Here is an 18,803-nt window from a genome sequence, read left to right as displayed (position 1 = left end):
ATGAATGAATGAATGAAATCAACAAATGCTAGATCAATTACAAGAATCCGTGTAATTTCAAAGAACAAATTTATTCAATGTGCACTTAAGACTTTTTGGAAAATTTTAACCAAGTTTCCCCCCAATTAATAAAAGTACTCTCAACTTTTTTCATATGCAAAATTCAAGCAACTACTGCTGATTGGTGCTATGCTGATTTTTTTTTTGGTTAGATTTGAGTTTTCCTGTGACATTTGTCATTTTGGGATGTCTGAAAATGCACATTAAACCCTTGACCTTCCACCCTTTAATTTATCTGTCTGTCTGTCTGTCTATCTATGCGTGCAACTGTGTGCAGCTATTGTTCCCATAATCCACTACTGCTTAGGGAACAAAAATGATAGAACACACTGAAGAGGCAACTGGCAATATTCCTTTGAACTTTGATACATATCAAAGGCAGGATCCCATTGAAAGGTATGTGGTGCAGATGATATCATCTCTTGATAAGAACCCTTGTCAGATATTATTTATAGGGTTCGTAAGGAGATGCCCAACCTGGGAAGCTCCTTCCTTCTTTCCACAGCTGCTTGCTGGGCTTCTCTAGGATCCAACTACATTTAGACAACTGGTGAAATTTCATGCTGTCAGAGCTGCCCGAGGTCCCAGCTCACAAAGGACCAACGCCGGTTCGTTGTTATATACAAAAGTCTTTATTGAAGTTCAGGTTTGCTTCCACAGCCGCAGCGCGCAGCTCTACGTCTGAAACTCTAGACCGCCGAAGCTCCGTCTGAGTCTCCTCCCCCCAGACACCAGTTTAAGACTCTGGCCTTGCTCCACCTCTTCCTCTGCTCTTTCCTCCTCTGGCTCCGCCCGTCAGCTGGGGTCTCGCCCTTCCTAGACTCTTCTGACGCTGAGTCCCCTGAATCTCCCCCCTGCCTCCGGCGGGCTTTAGGACCTGGTTCCCAATCCGGGTTTTCTGCTGTCCCACGCGCCTGTACATTCGAACTTGGCGCGCGCACCCAGCCGGCAACCTTCCTCCTGACCGTTACACTGCTCCTGTCACTGCTTCCCCCTTCGGGGGGGGGGGGGCTAGCTGGACCTGACCTCCCCTCCGTTCCCCCACTCTCCGATAGAGGCGTGGTCAGCCCTGACTCATCTTCTCTCCCTGCTGGAGGAGACGCTGGCCCTGACACATGGGACTCTTCCCCCCCACTACGCTCTGGTGGGGAAGCTGGTCCTGATCTCCCACTGCTGCTTTGGGAGTCCCCGCTGGCCCCTTGTTTCTGGTGCGTCCCCCCTGGGACCCCCCTTGCCCTGACCATCGGCGCCTCCTTCTGGGAATCTTCCGATCCGCTGGAGAAGCTCATGGAATCTCTCAGGTCACTGTCATACTCCCCTACGCTGCCCTCAGATTCTTCCCCTTCGTTCTCCATTTCCATCCTCCCCTGTGCCTCTGTTCCTGAGCCCCTGACACATGCGGACATTGCCATTGCAGTCTAAGTGTGTCCAAGATGGTGCCTTATGAATAGGCTGCTTTCCCCAACCATACTGGTTCCAGTCCTCTTACCTCGAATGGAGGAAGGTATCGATCCCCCGCAGGCATAGTCCTCAGGCTTTATGACAAATACAACAAAGAACTGCATGCTTGGGAAGTCCTTTTTCTGCACAAGACAAGAAGCAAAATTCATCTTAAAGGCTGAGTCTTTCAACAAATGAGAGGATCTCTGTAGTTCTGTAGAAACTTAGAGAGGGTCACAGAACCTTTCTCCATCTATTGTACATCCCTGTCTTAAGCTCAACATTTTTTTAACCTATAGCTGCCTGTGGCTAGAACAATAAAGTGAAAAGGGAAAACAGGGAAATGGCTTAATGGATAACATAAGCAACTCACCTGCACAGTGATGGCTGCCTGTTTTGTCATGGATTGGTAAACGCCATTAAATTCCACATTATGGTCCAAATCATAAACTGGACACTGCAACAGAGACATTGCTTGTTAAAGGGTTGTCTTGGGTTCTCTCTTAAAGTTACCTTGCACAAATCTTTTCCTGAACTGCAATTTTGCACTGTACAATATACACCATATATTTTTCTCAATATTGAGGGCAGATGCTGTTTAATGTGGCAGCCTCCAGTCTCTACCAGTGTCTCCTCTTACTTCGTGAAAAAGCTAAGTAAGTATCCCCTCAAAAACCCACAATGCACATGGGATTGTTTGCCCTTTATTCTCAGTTCCTGTTTGTACTGTCCTGACCTGTCCTGAATTGATTACTCCCCATAAACATGACTGCTTTTCATCGAAAGCCAACTTCTGTATTTTAAAACATTACTTGTTAATTCCAGCTGACCAAGAACAACCGACTTTCACGAGTCTGGAAGAAACTGGGTACAGCTCACAAACAGGGCAGTGGCTTCGGGAGGGGCTAGCCAGTTCTTTTGTATGATTTTTTTAATTTGGTTTTACAAATATTAATGTATAACAATCCAAATTACATATCCATATTTAGAATTTCCTCCAAATCTCTGGACTTCCCAGCTTCCCTTCCAAGGGTCCTATTGTACACCTTCTTAACTGCATATTTTTCCACAATCCATATTTTGTATCTTTCCATCTTATCCATAATATTTGTGTTATTAAGATCCTGCTAGTGTTTTCATCTGTTTACGGTGATCTCCTAGATAAATTATAAATTTTCCCCATTCTTTATTGAAGTTTAGGTCTTCCAGACAGTTTTGCGATTTCAGCATGGTCCAACAGCTTGATTTGCCATTCCTCTCTGGTAGGGACTTTATCTTCTTTCCATCTCTGGGCAAATAGCATCCCTGCGGCTGTTGTTGCATACATATGTGACAATAGCCAGTTCTTTTACCCCAGGTGAAGCCCAGGTGAAGTCTCCCAGTCTGTGTGTGTATGTACGCAAATGCACATGCAGGGGTGCCAAACTGGGTCTTTGACCCGGGTGAAATAAAGCCTAGTTTTGCCCCTGTCACAAGCCATTCCCCTGACCAGTGACCACAAACACACCTAAGCATATTCTCACCATTTCAAAACATTTAGATCTTAAAAGCCTACACAAAGCTCCCAGTACCTGAGACATAGTTATGGATGCGCAATGCTAAGCCTGGGAAAGCCACACCAAAATGTTCTACCAGGCTATTACAGCCCTTCTGTATGACCCAGCCTCCTGGAGCTTACCACAATATCTTGGATGGAGACAACGGAGCATGGGTAGACTGTCTCAGAAGTCACTCTGATTATGACAGAATCCACATCTGGAGGGAACTTGTACAGAAAATACTATGGAAAGAAGGAAAGGATTTTAAGGTTCTTCCTTGTCATGCGCTAAAAACATCCTTATGTCATGAGAAAAGCCATGCCCACTGGAGAGCCCACAGAAGAATTAAAGGGAGTACGACCTGTTTGCCCGCATTGGGCGCCAAGCTGAGAGGGCACCTCAGGGGACACGGCGACAATGAGAAGCAACCGAAGGCGAGAGGTGGAGGAGCACCAAATTTGGGCTTTGTACAGGGCACCGCTGAAATTCTAAAGCCCAATGTCCACTACGGCCAACTTAAGCAAGTCCCTCGTCGCAGAGCATTGGTCTGAAGGCACATGGCATAGTGTGCTGAAGGTAAGCAAGTCTGAACCTTCTCAGTGCCCAGAAGGAAGACTCCCTGGGCACACTGCCTTGAGTTCCAACATAGAGGAAAGGCTGAATTCCACAAGAAATAAATACTGAGACGCGGGGACATGGGTGGCGCTGTGGGTTAAACCACAGAGAAGTGGGTTAAACCACAGAGCCTAGAACTTGCTGATCAGAAGGTCGGCGGTTTGAATCCCCGCGACGGGGTGAGCTCCCTGCTCCTGCCCACCTAGCAGTTCGAAAGCACATCAAAGTGCATGTAGATAAATAGGTACTGCTCCGGCGGGAAGGTAAACGGCGTTTCCATGCGCTGCTCTGGTCACATGACCCGGAAGCTGCTGGCCACATGACCCGGAAGCTGTACGCCGGCTCCCTCGGCCAATAAAGCGAGATGAGCACCGCAACCCCAGAGTCGGTCATGACTGGACCTAATGGTCAGGGGTCCCCTTTACCTCTTTTTTTAAAAAAATACTGAGATCTATCATGGCTTGGAGAAGATAGAAAACAGCCTTGTACCCGATCTCCCCTTTCCCTCCCTCCATCTCATTAGGGCACACCGTTGTTGTCATGACACACAAACTGAACCTCCCCTCTCACCAACTGTTGCACAAGGCCCAGTTTAAACGACAGCTGAGTGGCATGGGCATTGCCACTGTGAGCCATGCCCACCAGCAGTTGGCCAATCAGCATCCATCACAGGCAAGGTTCAGACCCATGTGGCTGGAGACTTAAATGTGACTGTAGCAATTCAAGAGTGACCACAGTAGTGGCAACTTTCACACTGCCAAGCTGTGGTTGGGGTCAGCCCCAGTTAAGCAGTATGAAGTGGTGGAGCAAGCTGTTTATTTCCTCGGTATTGACTGTAAAACCTCAGAGCGGTTACATGGTGGCAAACATAGATTAAACTGCATGCACATATGGCAAGGAGTTGCAGCCACTCCCAGGCTCCGTCAAGTGCTCCTCTTCGGTTTACACAGTTGAAAAACATTCACCATTCACTCACACAATGGCAACTGCACAATAACATAAACTATGCATTGTGTTGGCTGCTGCTCTGGACGCCTTTGAGAAGAAGGGCAGGATAGGAATTTAAAATAAAATAATAATAGTAATAGTAATAATAATGGCCATTAATCTCCTTGTTTGTAGTGCACGTCCTTTGTACCCATCTTCACGGGGTCAAAAAGCTCACTGTTACAGTCATCTCTTGTTGAATGAGCTCAGCCTGTGTTTTGGTAAAAAAAAAAATCCTAGCAGACACCATTCCGAGAACCAGAAAAACCAGTTCCTCAAAGATTCTCATTACTGTGGCCTACGAGGACTACAGTGTAGTCATTTCACAAATGCTTCCACTAGCCAGTGGGGGAAATAATAGGAACTTTTCTATTTATTTATCGTTGGCATTAATGAGCTGCTTCTCTGCTAAAAGTACCCCTAACACTGTTGCAATAAAGTAAAAAGAGGATAAAAGGGAGGGGTGGGAACTGGGCTGAGGCTGAAGGTTAATTGAGGAAAGGGATGGAGGAAAGTCCATCGACATATTTGCATCCAGAGATGATACATCTTTGAAAAGATAACTCACAAGGTGCTTGCCCTCACACTCAGGTAATCAAGCTCAGATACAAATCTTCAAAAGCAGAGTAAACCAAAACAGGATGTTAAGTATGTAGGAATTCCTTATGCAAGATCTGGTAAACAGAGTCAAGACTGTTACACCTAAAGATGGCGGAAGCTTGAAAGAGGTGCTTGAATTCCACTATGGTCCAAGGGAGTCATTGCTTTTTGTGTGCTCCCTATTACTGAAGGAGCTGCTTTTGAATACATTTGCCCTTGTCCGCTATCAGTCCCATAAGCTGGTGCCTTTCAGCTAAGCAAATAGCTTTTCTCCCTTAGCAAATCAAACAAGAAGCGGACTTTGCAGCCATGGGTAAAAATGAACAACAATGTTCGAAGGAGGGGGGGACGGGACACTTATATGGGACTGAAATACTTCTGCTCACAATGCACAAAGAATATCCTCTCTACTATCTCTGCCACTTTTCATAGCTATGGTGTTTTGATTCAGAACTCTGCAAGTGTGTGAAATGTGGCAGGAAAAGGAAGGGACATAATTCGCCAACAGCAGGGGAGGGATGGGACCTTGTAGCCAGAAGCATGACTCACAGAGGCCAGGCTACAGCATCTTACCTCCTGGGCAACCAAGCCAAGTTGTCTGATGAAGAAGATGCAGACCAGTGGCGTAGCGTGGGGGGTGCAGGGGGGGCCGGCCGCACCGGGCGCAACATCTGGGGGTTAGGGTTAGGGGGCGCAAATCCACGGGTTAGGGGGTGCAAATTACTTGCCTTGCCCCGGGTGCTGACAACCCACGCTACGCCACTGATGCAGACTGAACTATGCTCCTCAGTGGTGCCACCTTAGGGCGCCGTTGCAAACCCCACCAGCTGACTCAGAACCTTGTCAGAAAACCCAGTGTCAATGCACCTACAGCTACAAAGCCTGAGCCGCAGCATGGCCCACTATTCAGTCTGAACATTTCATAGACTTTGAAAATCCTGCTAGGCTGAGCTCCTCCTCTCCACCACTCCTCACACAAGCCACCACTTCTTGCAAGGTGGTGGTGATGATGATGATGATTATTATTATTATTATTTATTCCCCAGCCACTCTGGGCAGCTTCCAACAAAACACTAAAATACAATAACCTATTAAACATTAAAAGCTTCCCTAAACAGGGCTGCCTTCATATGTCTTCTAAAAGTTTGGTAGTTATTTTTCTCTTTGACATCTGGTGGGAGGGCGTTCCACAGGGCGGGTACCACTACCGAGAAGGCCCTCTGCCTGGTTCCCTGTAACTTGGCTTCTCGCAGGGAGGGAACCACCAGAAGGCCCTCAGCGCTGGACCTCAGTGTCCGGGCAGAACGATAACAACAACAACAACAACAACAATTTATTATTTATACCCCACACATCTGGCTGGGTTTCCCCAGCCACTCTGGGGGGCTCACAACAGATTAAAAACAGAATACAACATCAAACATTAAAAACTTCTCTAAACAGGGCTGTCTTCAGATGTCTTCTAAAAGTCAGATACGTAGTTGTTTATTTCCTTGACATCTGATGGGAACGCGTTCTACAGGGCGGGTGCCACCACCAAGAAGGCCCTCTGCCTGCTTCCCTGTAACCTCACATCTCACAGTGAGGGAACCGCCAAAAGGACCTTAGAGCTGGACCTCAAAGTCCAGGCAGAATGATGGGGGTGGAGATGCTCCTTCAGGTATACTGGGCCGAGGCAGTTTAGGGATTAGAATACACTGCTTGCTAATGATTTGTTTCTTGGGACATGGCCTCCCCGTGTACCTGGACAGGCCAAGAGCCTGGTAGAAGTATGCAACGCAATATAATTCTTTCGAATGGCCACAAATAATGCCCTCTGCTGTCCTGAACGGGCGTTATGACAGGGTTCTGAACACAGACAGACTTTGTATTTGTGAGCAACCACAGCTGAAGGACATCCAGCACTATTTATTACACTGCCCACTATATACAGAACCTAGGGAACGCTTTGTAAATGCCTTGTTTGTCCAAAAAAGCTACCTCTCCCACCCACGGAGAGTCTGCTATGGCTGCTCAGTGTTGCTAATGCTTCAGTGACTCAAACTGTGGCCCTGTTTGCACTGGCGGCAAGAAAGATCAGGAAGAAGAACCTGGACAAAATTGAAGTAAACTGTGAGGGAGATTCAGAGGCCTAAATAGGAAAATACTGTATGTTGTGTGGAATCCCCACTCTACAAATCATTCAGTAACGCATCTGCATTTTATTATTTTGATGGTTCAGGCAGTGGCTTTGTTTTTTATATATAATATAGATATTTCTTTTCCTGGTGGTGTTTGTATGGTTTTGTTATGGCATTTGGCTAGTACAATAAAGCTTATCTACCATATTTTTCCATGTATAAGACCCCGATGTATAAGGTGACCCCCTTTTTTTAACCCAAAATTTAAAAATCATTATTTTAGGGTTGCCATATCTCTAGAAATGAAAACCCGGACAATCAGAAGCGGCAGAAAGTTGTTGACCCAGACATTTGCTAAAGAATGAACAAATCCCACCAGTGGTCAGCCTGTAATGGTTGGTGGAACTGGTTCCAGCAGCTTCTTCATGGCAGCTGCAGGAAAGTAAGTAGTGGTTGTGTGTGTGTGTGTGTGTGTGTGTGTGTTTTAAACCCCATACACTCACCATCTGTGTATAAGACGCCCCCCCCAATTTTTGACTAATTTTTTTTTTGCAGAAAATATCATCTCATACACGGGAAAATACAGTACTTACAATGGCCACAAGATAATGTTTTCTGGTATTGTGCAATTAGGGCATATCAGCATCTTAAGAAAGGAGAGGTAGAGATCCTAATAGTCAAACTACTAATTATACTCACTTGCCACTGCGGGGGGATGTATAATCTATACTTAGCACCCAGTACTCTAACTTACCTGCGGTTGGGAAGGGCTGGCACTGAAGCTAAAAGGAGTGTTCAACCTGAAAACACAGGAGGGGGAAAGATTAGTATGGATACCAACATAAACCCCAAAATACACCAGAACATTGGCAGGAAGAAGGTTTTTGAAGGTAAAGCCCATCATAGGAGCCAACTCCAGGGGGCCATGGGTGCTTGGGTACTCACAATAATATAATTGTGGAGGCCAGGCACCCGCAAAGTCAATGAGAAAAGCCGGCAGGTAATTTCCCCGCTCATCAGTTCATTTGGTATATAATAGGTGCCAAAGCAAAACTGAGAAGCTGGATTATGAAAGCATCTCTTTCTCCTTGAATCAGATGCCCTGAATTACCCTGTTCCCCCTTCATAGAAGAAAGTGATCTCTGAACCTAAGGTCTTTTCCTCAGAGGGGAAAAAGTCAAGCAGTTTCATTGCATCGCTTAAGGCAGGCTTCCTCAACTTCGGCCCTCCAGATGTTTTTGGCCTACAACTCCCATGATCCCTAGCTAGCAGGACCAGTGGTCAGGGATGATGGGAATTGTAGTCTCAAAACATCTGGTGGGCCGAGTTTGAGGAAGCCTGGCTTAAGACAATAGACCAATCATCAGGTGACTGATGGCTTCTTCAGCAGAGATCAAATTACAGATGTTTTGAGGGAAAATCAACACCTCCCTCCTGAAACCATCCTCTGTCCAATTCAATTTAGTTTCTGTCTGGAAATACAGAGGAACTGCCCCAACTTCCAGTCACTATGTGTCAATCTTGGTTGGAGTAAAAGCGCAAGAGGGAATATGCCAATCCCTCTTTTTCCCCATTTGTTTTTGATAGCAGTGGTTGTCAGACTTTCTTTTCTGGGCTAGAATCAAAAGTTGTTCATACAAATACATTGGAAAACAAAATGAAACAACTCCTGGCAGTGTTTGCTTTATAACACAATTACTTTCTAATATGATCATGGGACATCCAGTAAGTATAAAATAAATGCAGCTACATAAGAACATGAGTCATTTCCAAAATATAATTATAAACGAGCCTCTTACATATGTACCTTATGTATGAACACATATTCAATGAGCTTGATTGTCCTTCAATCTTCCCACCAGACTTGCCACCCTCTCCTTCCACACCAGTCTGGTACACCACACTCTTTGAGAACCACAGATTTGTAGTGATCTGTTTTGTGCTACAATTCTGTTTCAACTCTGTAAGCTGCACTAATGTTGTGGAAAGCGGTTACTTCCTTTATCTTTTTGTATGCTTTGTGATAATGGTGTGTGTGGTTTTTTTTTAAGGAAATCAAATTACCAATGGCTGAACAAACAAACTCTTAGAAAAGCCAGCAGGGGTTTCCATGGATATTCAATAGAACAAGGCAGAAAAGTGAAAATCTCCATGTATATAAAAGGGGGTGGGATTCACACATCTGCATTTATAACTGCCCAGCACAAACCCAGTGTGTCAGGACAAGCTAAGACAGATGGGTTGCAAGTTGAAGGCGCACACACACACACACACACACACACACACACACACTTGAGGATCCAACTAAAATTTATCCAAGAGTAAAAAAGAAGTTTTAGGCTTGGACTCTGCCAGAAGAGAGTGATGCTGTCCACCAGGAGTGCCAGCTTGGCCCTGTGACCATGGGTGCCCTAGGCCAGGGGTGCCATGCAGCGTGCATGGCCCTGACACTGAAATTTGTGAGTGCCTGGCCCCTTCGTGGGGCATTTTGTGGGTGCTCGGGCACCCAGGGCCCCAGGGAGTTGGCACCTATGCTGTCCACCAGCTTTCCCTTGCAATCTGTCTCCAAGCTGTGCTAACAAGAAGCCAGAGCAACCTGAACCGATGATACCAGATCTCAAAGTAGCCTAAGGTCTTCTAGTCACAGTGGTAATACGTATGTGTAACTGACAGCAGCCGTGAATGCAGAACAAAAAAACACACAGACAAGTTCAGAGTCAAAACGTGAACTACTCACATAAGTTGGAAGCTCTTAATCTTGGTGACCTGCAGTCTGTATAGGGCATTATAGGGGGCCATGGAAGCCACATCTACAAATATGATCTGCTCAGAAGGTCCACTGTCAGGTGTGGGCTGTGAAGGGCAGAGGGTACGGCTCACTTCTTGGTAGTTATAACTTCTTTGGTAACTGAAAAAACAAGAATAAAATCCAGAATTCTTCATACCCAAGAAAAATGACAATGCTAAATTCCAGAGGAACAGCCATGTTGAACCATATTCAGTATGCACTGATGAAAGGGCTATAGGATTCTGCAGGAGCCCCAGCATGCCAGCAGAATTGAGACACAACTCTGCCACTGAAGACAGCCTTCCACTACTCCACAGATACAATGGATGGGACCTGTGATGCAATGATATCCCCTATTTGATGAAGGGGACTAAATATGGAAAACCTTAAACAGAATAGCATCCAAAACACCAAGTCAGGCAATGACAATACTACAATTACTTACAGGCCTCGAAAAATAAGTGGGACCTGCCAGGATAGCACTCCTTTCTGCTGCCGAACTACAAACAAGACTGGGTACTGAAGATCTTCAGAGTTACTCTGCACATTAACCCGGACTGCATCCACCTGCAAAGAGAAAAAAATATGTACAAGCACTCACTAATTAAAAACCCACATGGCGTCATCTCCAAGGGTGCCCATGATGGCGAGGCAAGAGGAACAGATGGTCCCCTACCCTCTGAAGTTCCAGATTTCATTTAAAGAACAAGAACCAGATTGTTTCTAGGATTTGTCAAACCTGGGATATGAGGCAAACATTTGCAGGCACCATTCTCCTCATTAGTTTTCTGAGAAACCTGCCTCCGTTTTGCCAATGAACTTGCCATAGGCGTTTAATATGTGGTTACCTGCCCCATGTAATAATCTAATTTGAGAGATAAGGCACTTGGAATATTGTCAGCAGTGTCTCTCATAGCAAATGCCCCTTGGCATTCTGCTGGAGTGTCCTGTCCACCCCCCCCCCGCCCCGCGTCTTATAAAGATGCCCTCCAAGGGGGCGTAGTACGGCCCGGCCCAGGCGTCATCCTTGAGGGGTGTGTGTGACAAAATGCCACACCGTGGGAGGTGGCACGGGGCCTGGCCTGCAGTGCGCCTGAGCCACTCGCCTCTCCTGGGAGTGACGCGGTGGCTCAGGGCCATGCGCTGCCCATAACGGCAGCATAGTGCTTGAATCCACCAGGCAGACTCTGTGGGCAGCTCGCCACGCCACCCCCCTGGGCGAATTGCCGTGCTGCCTCCGTGCAGCACCCCCATGCGTGGATTGCCCCGCCCCCATGGACGGATCGCCCCACCCCTGCCACTCTGTGCCCCTGGCCTGAGATGGGCAGTAATCTTTCCTTGGGGTTGCCCTTACTGCCACTCCTGTTATCTCACATCAAAAACGTCAGAAGGTGTAGTGATAAGCCAAGCTTTTCCTGCTCACAATGTTCAGCAAAAGAGGAAGAATGTAGCCTTGAAATGTAGGAGAACCTGTAACTGCCCGTCAGCTACAGACCCAAAACATCCGCAGGGCAGAAGTGGCTCAAGAAGCCAGATGTCCTCATGGCAGATGTCTATTAATGTTGCCATGGCAACACAAGCTATGCGACAAGCATATCTTTCTCTCCTCCATAAAGTTTAATAAAAGCTGGCAAGGCACCCTCGAGTCCAGGATCCATGGGGACAAAATGAAACCTGTGATATTTCACACGTACATTCTCCCTGTCAACCCCACGCTTTATACTCTGCACCACAGCAATAGTCGCGACACCCTGAGGCACCCCGCAGGCTCGGCGCTCAGTGTGGCAGAACTGGTCGCACTGCTCTAAATCTACCTCTTGCCTAGGCCAGAGAGAGGGTGGGGGGGATTTTGGAAAAACTTGTAAGCAAGACAAATCCCTTCTCACCAGATCAATGTGGAATTAGAAAGATTAATAATTGTAATTACCAGGAATTATAAAACCTCAAAGCTTATACATTTAGCCATTTGTCTTTTTATTTATTTATTTGGAACCTCTATGGCATTCTATCATTCCCATGTTCTCCACAGTCATGAAGTCTGAAAGCTCCCATCATAAAATAAGCCTATATTCTCAGAATATAGGATGTGGCCCACACCAAGGCTTTTTGCTGGCTAAAGCGAGGGGCAACCCCCCCCCCCATTCCTCTTGCTGAAGCCAATAAGGTTCACACAGATGAATTTTACTTCCACAGGATCCCATCCTTCACTCCACCTCAAGAGAGGGGAGCAGGAGCCCTTCATAGCACGCAGAGATCTATACTGCATTAGGGAGGGTGTCTCCCCCCCCCCCCGTGTGTGTGTGGGGGGCTACCACTGCCCCACTCCTTCCAGCAATCACTGCCTCTGGCAACTGCCTCACTCTGTCAGCCCTGAGCTACACAAAAGCTCTGATGCCAGCCACATGAGACTTCTGGTCCACACATTGCCATCTTTTGCACTGAATAATTTTTAAAGAACAGAAGCTCGTATTTTGAATCCTATAGCCCTTCTTTGAGGTGGTAGTTTGCAAACCACCCAGTATCATGGAAACAGCCTGAGATGCAAATTATAACACCTCAGCATTCTTTAGCGTGTGCGTGTGTGTGTCTGTGTGTGGTGTTGTGTAACGTGCATAAAAATGGAAAGGAGATGGTGACCAACCTCCTGGTCATAGTCTCCTTGGTTACCACCTAATGTTTGCTTCTATAAACTACACCATTAAAATATTTTACCGTTGTATCCCTTTTCTGGCAGCTAAAGGTAGAGGCAATCACAGCTTTGAAAAGGTGCACCTTATGTTGTGCCAATTGATGGCCACTTAAAGTAAAGCTTTATTTAGTTTAGTTTTCAAAGCCTTCTCAAACTAGAGGTGTCTTGGAACTATCATTGCCTGGGAAATTTCTAATCAGGCAATGCTACCTTTGATATCTTGTATCTATGTCAATGCTTAAAGAGTTAATGAAATCCCCTCCAGGCTATATACATGTTCTTGAGAATGCCGCCCAGTCCACAAGAGAAAAAAGGTTCCCCTTCTTTGCATCAAGGCTAAATTTCTTTCAGTGTTTCATTAAAGCAGAGAATGCTTTAATATTCAAGAATGGCTCTGAGCATCTGAATGTGTATCTGAAGAAGTGTGCATGCACACGAAAGCTTACACCCAGAACAAACGTAGTTGGTCTCTAAGGTGCTACTGGACAATTTTAAAATTTATTTCGACTGCGTCAGACCAACACAGCTACCTACCTGGCTCTGAGTATGAAAATCAAAGATTTGTACCATTTTCACCCCAGAGGTGGGAGAAAAATGTCCCATGATTCTGGTCTCCTGCTGTGGCTGAGTGGTTAGGAAACGGCTCTGTGGTATCTGCTAGGTAATTTTAATCCCAGGCATGCCCCTCTCTTCTGCCCCTAATATGACTGGGTTTTGTGGGTGTGTGGGTGTGCCAGGAATGTAAAACATGAGTGAAGTATGCTTTTTTTCTAGGAAAAAAGGTGCCAGAACTCACCACCTAAGTCGTGTGGGATGTGACATAAGCAGTCAAACACAACACTTCCTGTTTGCCCAGAGTGGACACGCGGGGTCACTCCAGTTCCAGAAGGACTTCCTGTCCAGGTATGTCTGGAGCTTCCTTCCCCTGCATGTAACCAGGTAGGTGGGCGTGACCCTGGGAGACCCCATAAGAGGAGCTGGTTGCGCGTCCATCTTCCTCTTCTTCCTCTTGATGCCACACTACTCTCTTGATACTGATGTATTTTGCTGTCTGCTGGCTCTCAGCCACCAGGACATGGGCTCATTCCAATATGGGATGAGCTCAAACCTTCTTCTGTAACTAAGCTAAAGCCTGTCTTCAGGGATCCAGCTGTGAACTGAATGCGAGTAAACTTCTTCTTATTTTTTTTTTAAGCTTCTTGTGTCTATATTCTTTTTAGGAGGGACAAAGGGGTCTTACCGGAAATATACTCCAATCTGGGCATGCCAGACTGGATTGCTTAACTAAAGAGATTCAAACGAATCTGCAACTAGCTTCCTGCTGTGTATAGAAGGGAATGAACTCTGCTGTATGACTCACTAGTGTGAGTTAGGAAGGATAATATGTAATCAATATATATCCTCTCCTAGTATCCACAACATTCCCACAAGTCACCAACCCAGACACCACCGTCACCAACATCTTGTAATGCAAGTCATGTGACAAGATGTCGGGTTGGCTGCTCTCCCCACTCCACTCAGGCCACTTTGGCTGCCATCCTGCGCACCTCACCACTTAGGGGCCTCCTTTGCTGGGTTGAGCAGACTTGTTGAGCAAAGCATGGCAGAAAAGGTGCCAGAACTATGTTCTGGCAGAAAAAAATCCCTGTGTGAGAGCATGATGTCCCTGGAGCCATTGGACTTGGGGTGCAACAGTATCCCTTTGTGTGCTCTGTGGTCTGTAAGATACAAGGTGGTGTGCTGGAGGTGTCCCCAATTGTTGCACTGTCACTGGCTGCTTCCATCGCCACACATAATGGGGTGTGTTGCCAGTCCCACCTGCAATTGGAGGGCAGTAACAAAGCTTGTGCTTATTAGGGCTGGGTATCCTTCCATTTTCTAACTTTTTTATAAAAACGTATTTCCCCCTCTTGCCCTAGGCTGAATAAGCCTAGTATTTGGCAGGTGTACTGTGTATCTGTGGGCTGGCATCAAGGTGAGTAAAAGATTGCTCTGTAATGGACTGACCTGTGAACCAGGAAGTTAAATCTTGCCTCAGGCACCGGACACAAACACATACACACCTTGCAACTATGAGAAAATACAGGGTTGCTGTAGGGCTTCCTGATGCAAGGAATGGGAAGTGCTTTTAATATTAGATAAACGCAAAGCATTATTGCAACATGTACCCACTGTACCCACCCCATGTGATGTTTTCTTCCAGCACTAATAGACGCCAGAAGGAGAACTTGTTTTAAGCAGGACTATAGCAGAAGGAAAAGGTTGACAACCCTCCCCATGTGTTACAGTACTAATCAAAATCAGGGCTCCCTGCAGCAGTTAACTATTAAAAAATAACTACAAGTTCAGGTTCACATCTAGCTTCAGCCTTAGTGGGGTATATTCACATTATGGCTTACTCCTCCATCTCATTATTTAAGTCCGCTCTAACAGGTATACCATACAACATAGAAACTGGGTACTCTAATAAATGTATCTAGCTATATCTGGGTAAGGTAAAGGTAAAGGGACCCCTGACCATTAGGTCCAGTCGTGGCCATCTCTGGGGTTGCAGCGCTCATCTCGCTTTACTGGCCGAGGGAGCCGGCGTATAGCTTCTGGGTCATGTGGCCAGCAGGACTAAGCCGCTTCTGGCGAACCAGAGCAGCGCACGGAAACACCATTTACCTTCCCGCCGGAGCAATACCTATTTATCTACTTGCACTTTGCCGTGCTTTCGAACTGCTAGGTTGGCAGGAGCAGGGACCGAGCAATGGGGATTCGAACCACCGACCTTCTGATTGGCAAGCTCTAGGCTCTGTGGTTAACCCACAGCGCCACCCGCGTCCCATTATATCTGGGTAGGTAACAGCTATATCCCAATGTATTCTATGGCATCTCCAAAGATTTTATGAATGCATTCTCATTAAACAATAGATGTTTCTTTGTTTCCCTGACAAATATTCATATATATATATATATATATATATATGCAGGTTTTGGTGTCTTCGGGTGTCTTCCCGTGTAAGAGTTGGGGTGTCTAGGTGACGTTTCGACGAGGTCTCACTCGTCATCTTCAGGCTGGTGCTTTCGGCTTCTTGTTACTGGAACAGAGCAGGATCTCAGTGTTTGAGTTCCTATAAATACTGTTGAGGGGGTGTGGTGTGTAGCCTCCAACGTTCTGGGCAGAGAGGAAGTTCCCAGGTTAGTGTGCCTTTTCTTCTTTTGTTCCTTAATTACTTGAGGGATATCTTGAGTGATTTCTTGAGTGATATTCTGAGTACCACTTAGGTGGGTCATTAAGTGTGGATTAGTTGCTAAAGCTTTCGTGTCTTGACCTCTTGAGCTTGTGAAGAGTTTTTCTGAGAAGATGGCTGTACTGCACTTAGTTGTGCTCTGGCTTGGCTTCGTGTATAGGGGCGAGCTGTGGTTTTGTGCCCTGTGCCCGCCAGATCTGTGTCGGGATTGCAGGGGGGTGCAGCATCTGGAGGTGCCACTATGGTTTGGCTACTGGATGGTGTCTGTAATTTATCTGTGGAGAGGGTCTGGGTTTGGGTCTGGTGTGGTTGATTGGTGATGGCGTTCTGTGTGCCTCTGGTTCTGGTGTCGGTTTTTGTATTTTGTATTTTGATAAATTACAGACACCATCCAGTAGCCAAACCATAGTGGCACCTCCAGATGCTGCACCCCCCTGCAATCCCGACACAGATCTGGCGGGCACAGGGCACAAAACCACAGCTCGCCCCTATACACGAAGCCAAGCCAGAGCACAACTAAGTGCAGTACAGCCATCTTCTCAGAAAAACTCTTCACAAGCTCAAGAGGTCAAGACACGAAAGCTTTAGCAACTAATCCACACTTAATGACCCACCTAAGTGGTACTCAGAATATCACTCAAGAAATCACTCAAGATATCCCTCAAGTAATTAAGGAACAAAAGAAGAAAAGGCACACTAACCTGGGAACTTCCTCTCTGCCCAGAACGTTGGAGGCTACACACCACACCCCCTCAACAGTATTTATAGGAACTCAAACACTGAGATCCTGCTCTGTTCCAGTAACAAGAAGCCGAAAGCACCAGCCTGAAGATGACGAGTGAGACCTCGTCGAAACGTCGCCTAGACACCCCAACTCTTACACGGGAAGACACCCGAAGACACCAAAACCTGCATTCCTATACCCGTGAAAATCTACGAAAGCATATATATATATATGTATATATACACACAGTACTGGACAGAGCTAAGATGTTTGGTGACTCAAAAGCTTCAGACAAACGTGGCCTCTCTCTTTTTTGAATAAAACTCCCAAATCAAGCAAAAAGCTTAAGACAAACGTGATGCCTCTTGCTTTTTCTGAATTAAACTGCCAAATCGAGCAATCAGCCACAGAAAATGTTTCATCAGAAAGAAGGGCAAGAAGTTAAGGATGGATGCATTTAAAACACACACACCAAACAATGCAAGTGTTTCCTGGGCAACTGGGGAAGATAATGGACCAGACGAATGGACCTTTCTCTCACCCCCACTATAGACTCTCAAGGAGGGAAGATCAGCAGCCTGCGGTCCCAAACCGCATCTAAAGCGCACCCCCCCCCCAAAAAAAAAAGAAGGGTTCGAGACATAAGCGTTTCCCCACCGAATCGCCCCGAGGTCGATCCATCTCTCCCAGTATCAACTGTCCAGCTGCAGCAGCCAGTCAGATGCAGGCGCGCAGGCGAGACGGGTCTCGCTTCCCTGCCGTGGATCTCCTGCCCTTCCTATCCCAGCTCCGGCTGGCTGCTCTTCCGCAGAGAGGGCTGTCTGGACCCCCCGACCATCCATAACGGCGGCCACGCAGGCCTGCCTCTCTCCTGGCGCCACCTGCCCTGCCTGGGGGGACGGGGGGGGGGAATCCACGCTCCTCGCCCCGGCAGGTGAATCTGGCTCGGGAGTCTGATGGGCACCGCGCGCCCCTGGAGCCGGTCGCCCGGGCTCTGCTGCCGGGCGGCGGCGAGGAGGAGAGCAGCCCTGGGCGGTGCTTCGCCTTACCTGGCCCGGCTTGCTGGTGTAGTTGAAGGCGTAAAGGCGCTCGGCGGCTCGGTTGACCTGGCCGGAGTAGACGACGTCGAACTGGGCTGCCTCTTCCGCGCCGGCGGCCCCGGCGCCTCTCCTTTGCGCGCGGGGAGGCTGCAGCTCGCGGGATCCGGCCACGGCCAGCAGCAGCCCGGCGAGCCTGGCCCAGCCGCTCATGATCCCCCGGCCAGGTGAAGGGGAGGAGGAGGAGGAGAAGAAGAAACCGGGAGCGGCTGGAGCAGGGTCCGCTCTAGCGCCGGGCCTGGCGTCGCCTTCCAGCCGGGGCTAGGCGCTGCTCTCCGCGCCGGGGCTCTCCATGCGCCCGCCTGCAGCCGGAGTAGTGGTGGGTGAATCCGGATCGGATGCGCCTGTGCCGGATCTGCCTTTCCCCCCGCTCTGCGTCTAATTGATAGACGCCGATCTCCCTCGGGTCGAGACGGCAGCTTCTCCTACTCGGCGCGCAGGGAGGTATCCGCGGAGAACGCAGCAGCAGCCGGCTGCGCAGCGCGCCGATCCCGCAGCAGAAACCCACCTGGGGTCTGGTCCCCGGGGAAGGGGAGCCGGCCGAGGGCTGGGAATTAACTGGCTGCCTTTCCCTTCTCGGCTGCCAGCAGGACGTGTCCTTCCAACTTTAGGTCTTGCGCAAGACGGAGGTCGCCAAAAGGCGCGACCCCCTTTTCGCCGAGATAAAAAAATCGTTTATTGCGCGCGGGGCTCGGCAAGCAGAAAAACCCGGGCGGGAGGCGAACTCCGGCGGGAAACATCACTCGCGATTAACCTTTCACGACGGTTGTGTTTATTGTTATTTGGAGAGCCCCCCGCTTGCCTTTCTCGCAAGACATCGTCTCGTGAGCAGCGATCTGTAAAAATCATGCCCGGAGCCAATCCCACACTTTAGTGCCTGGGTGGTTTGCGCCAGCCTCTGCCACGTGT

General features: G+C 47.7%; 1 protein-coding gene across 4 annotated transcripts in view; it reads right to left on the bottom strand.

Moving 5' to 3' along the window:
* The window catches only part of SIDT1 (SID1 transmembrane family member 1), a 54,244-nt gene that overhangs the window by 33,502 nt on the left and 1,939 nt on the right, over nucleotides 1-18,803 (bottom strand). For 2 of the 4 annotated variants that reach the window (XM_083481719.1, XM_083481720.1), the window contains exons 2-8: nucleotides 17,847-18,790; nucleotides 10,594-10,715; nucleotides 10,098-10,268; nucleotides 8,115-8,160; nucleotides 3,179-3,280; nucleotides 1,874-1,957; nucleotides 1,550-1,643 (exon numbers count right to left, since the gene is read on the bottom strand). In XM_083481719.1, coding sequence (XP_083337845.1) covers nucleotides 1,550-1,643; nucleotides 1,874-1,957; nucleotides 3,179-3,280; nucleotides 8,115-8,160; nucleotides 10,098-10,268; nucleotides 10,594-10,715; nucleotides 17,847-18,047 — 820 coding nt within the window. In that variant the 5' untranslated portion in view covers nucleotides 18,048-18,790. The remainder of the gene's footprint in view (nucleotides 1-1,549; nucleotides 1,644-1,873; nucleotides 1,958-3,178; nucleotides 3,281-8,114; nucleotides 8,161-10,097; nucleotides 10,269-10,593; nucleotides 10,716-17,846; nucleotides 18,791-18,803) is intronic. The other 2 variants (XM_083481721.1, XM_083481722.1) reach the window with 1 other exon arrangement.

This window comes from Podarcis liolepis (assembly GCF_965112155.1).
Source record: "Podarcis liolepis genome assembly, chromosome: 17".
Classification (NCBI taxonomy): Eukaryota; Metazoa; Chordata; class Lepidosauria; order Squamata; family Lacertidae; genus Podarcis; species Podarcis liolepis.
The sequence above is the reverse complement of the archived record's forward strand: the minus strand, read 5'-3'. Positions and strand labels throughout refer to the sequence as shown.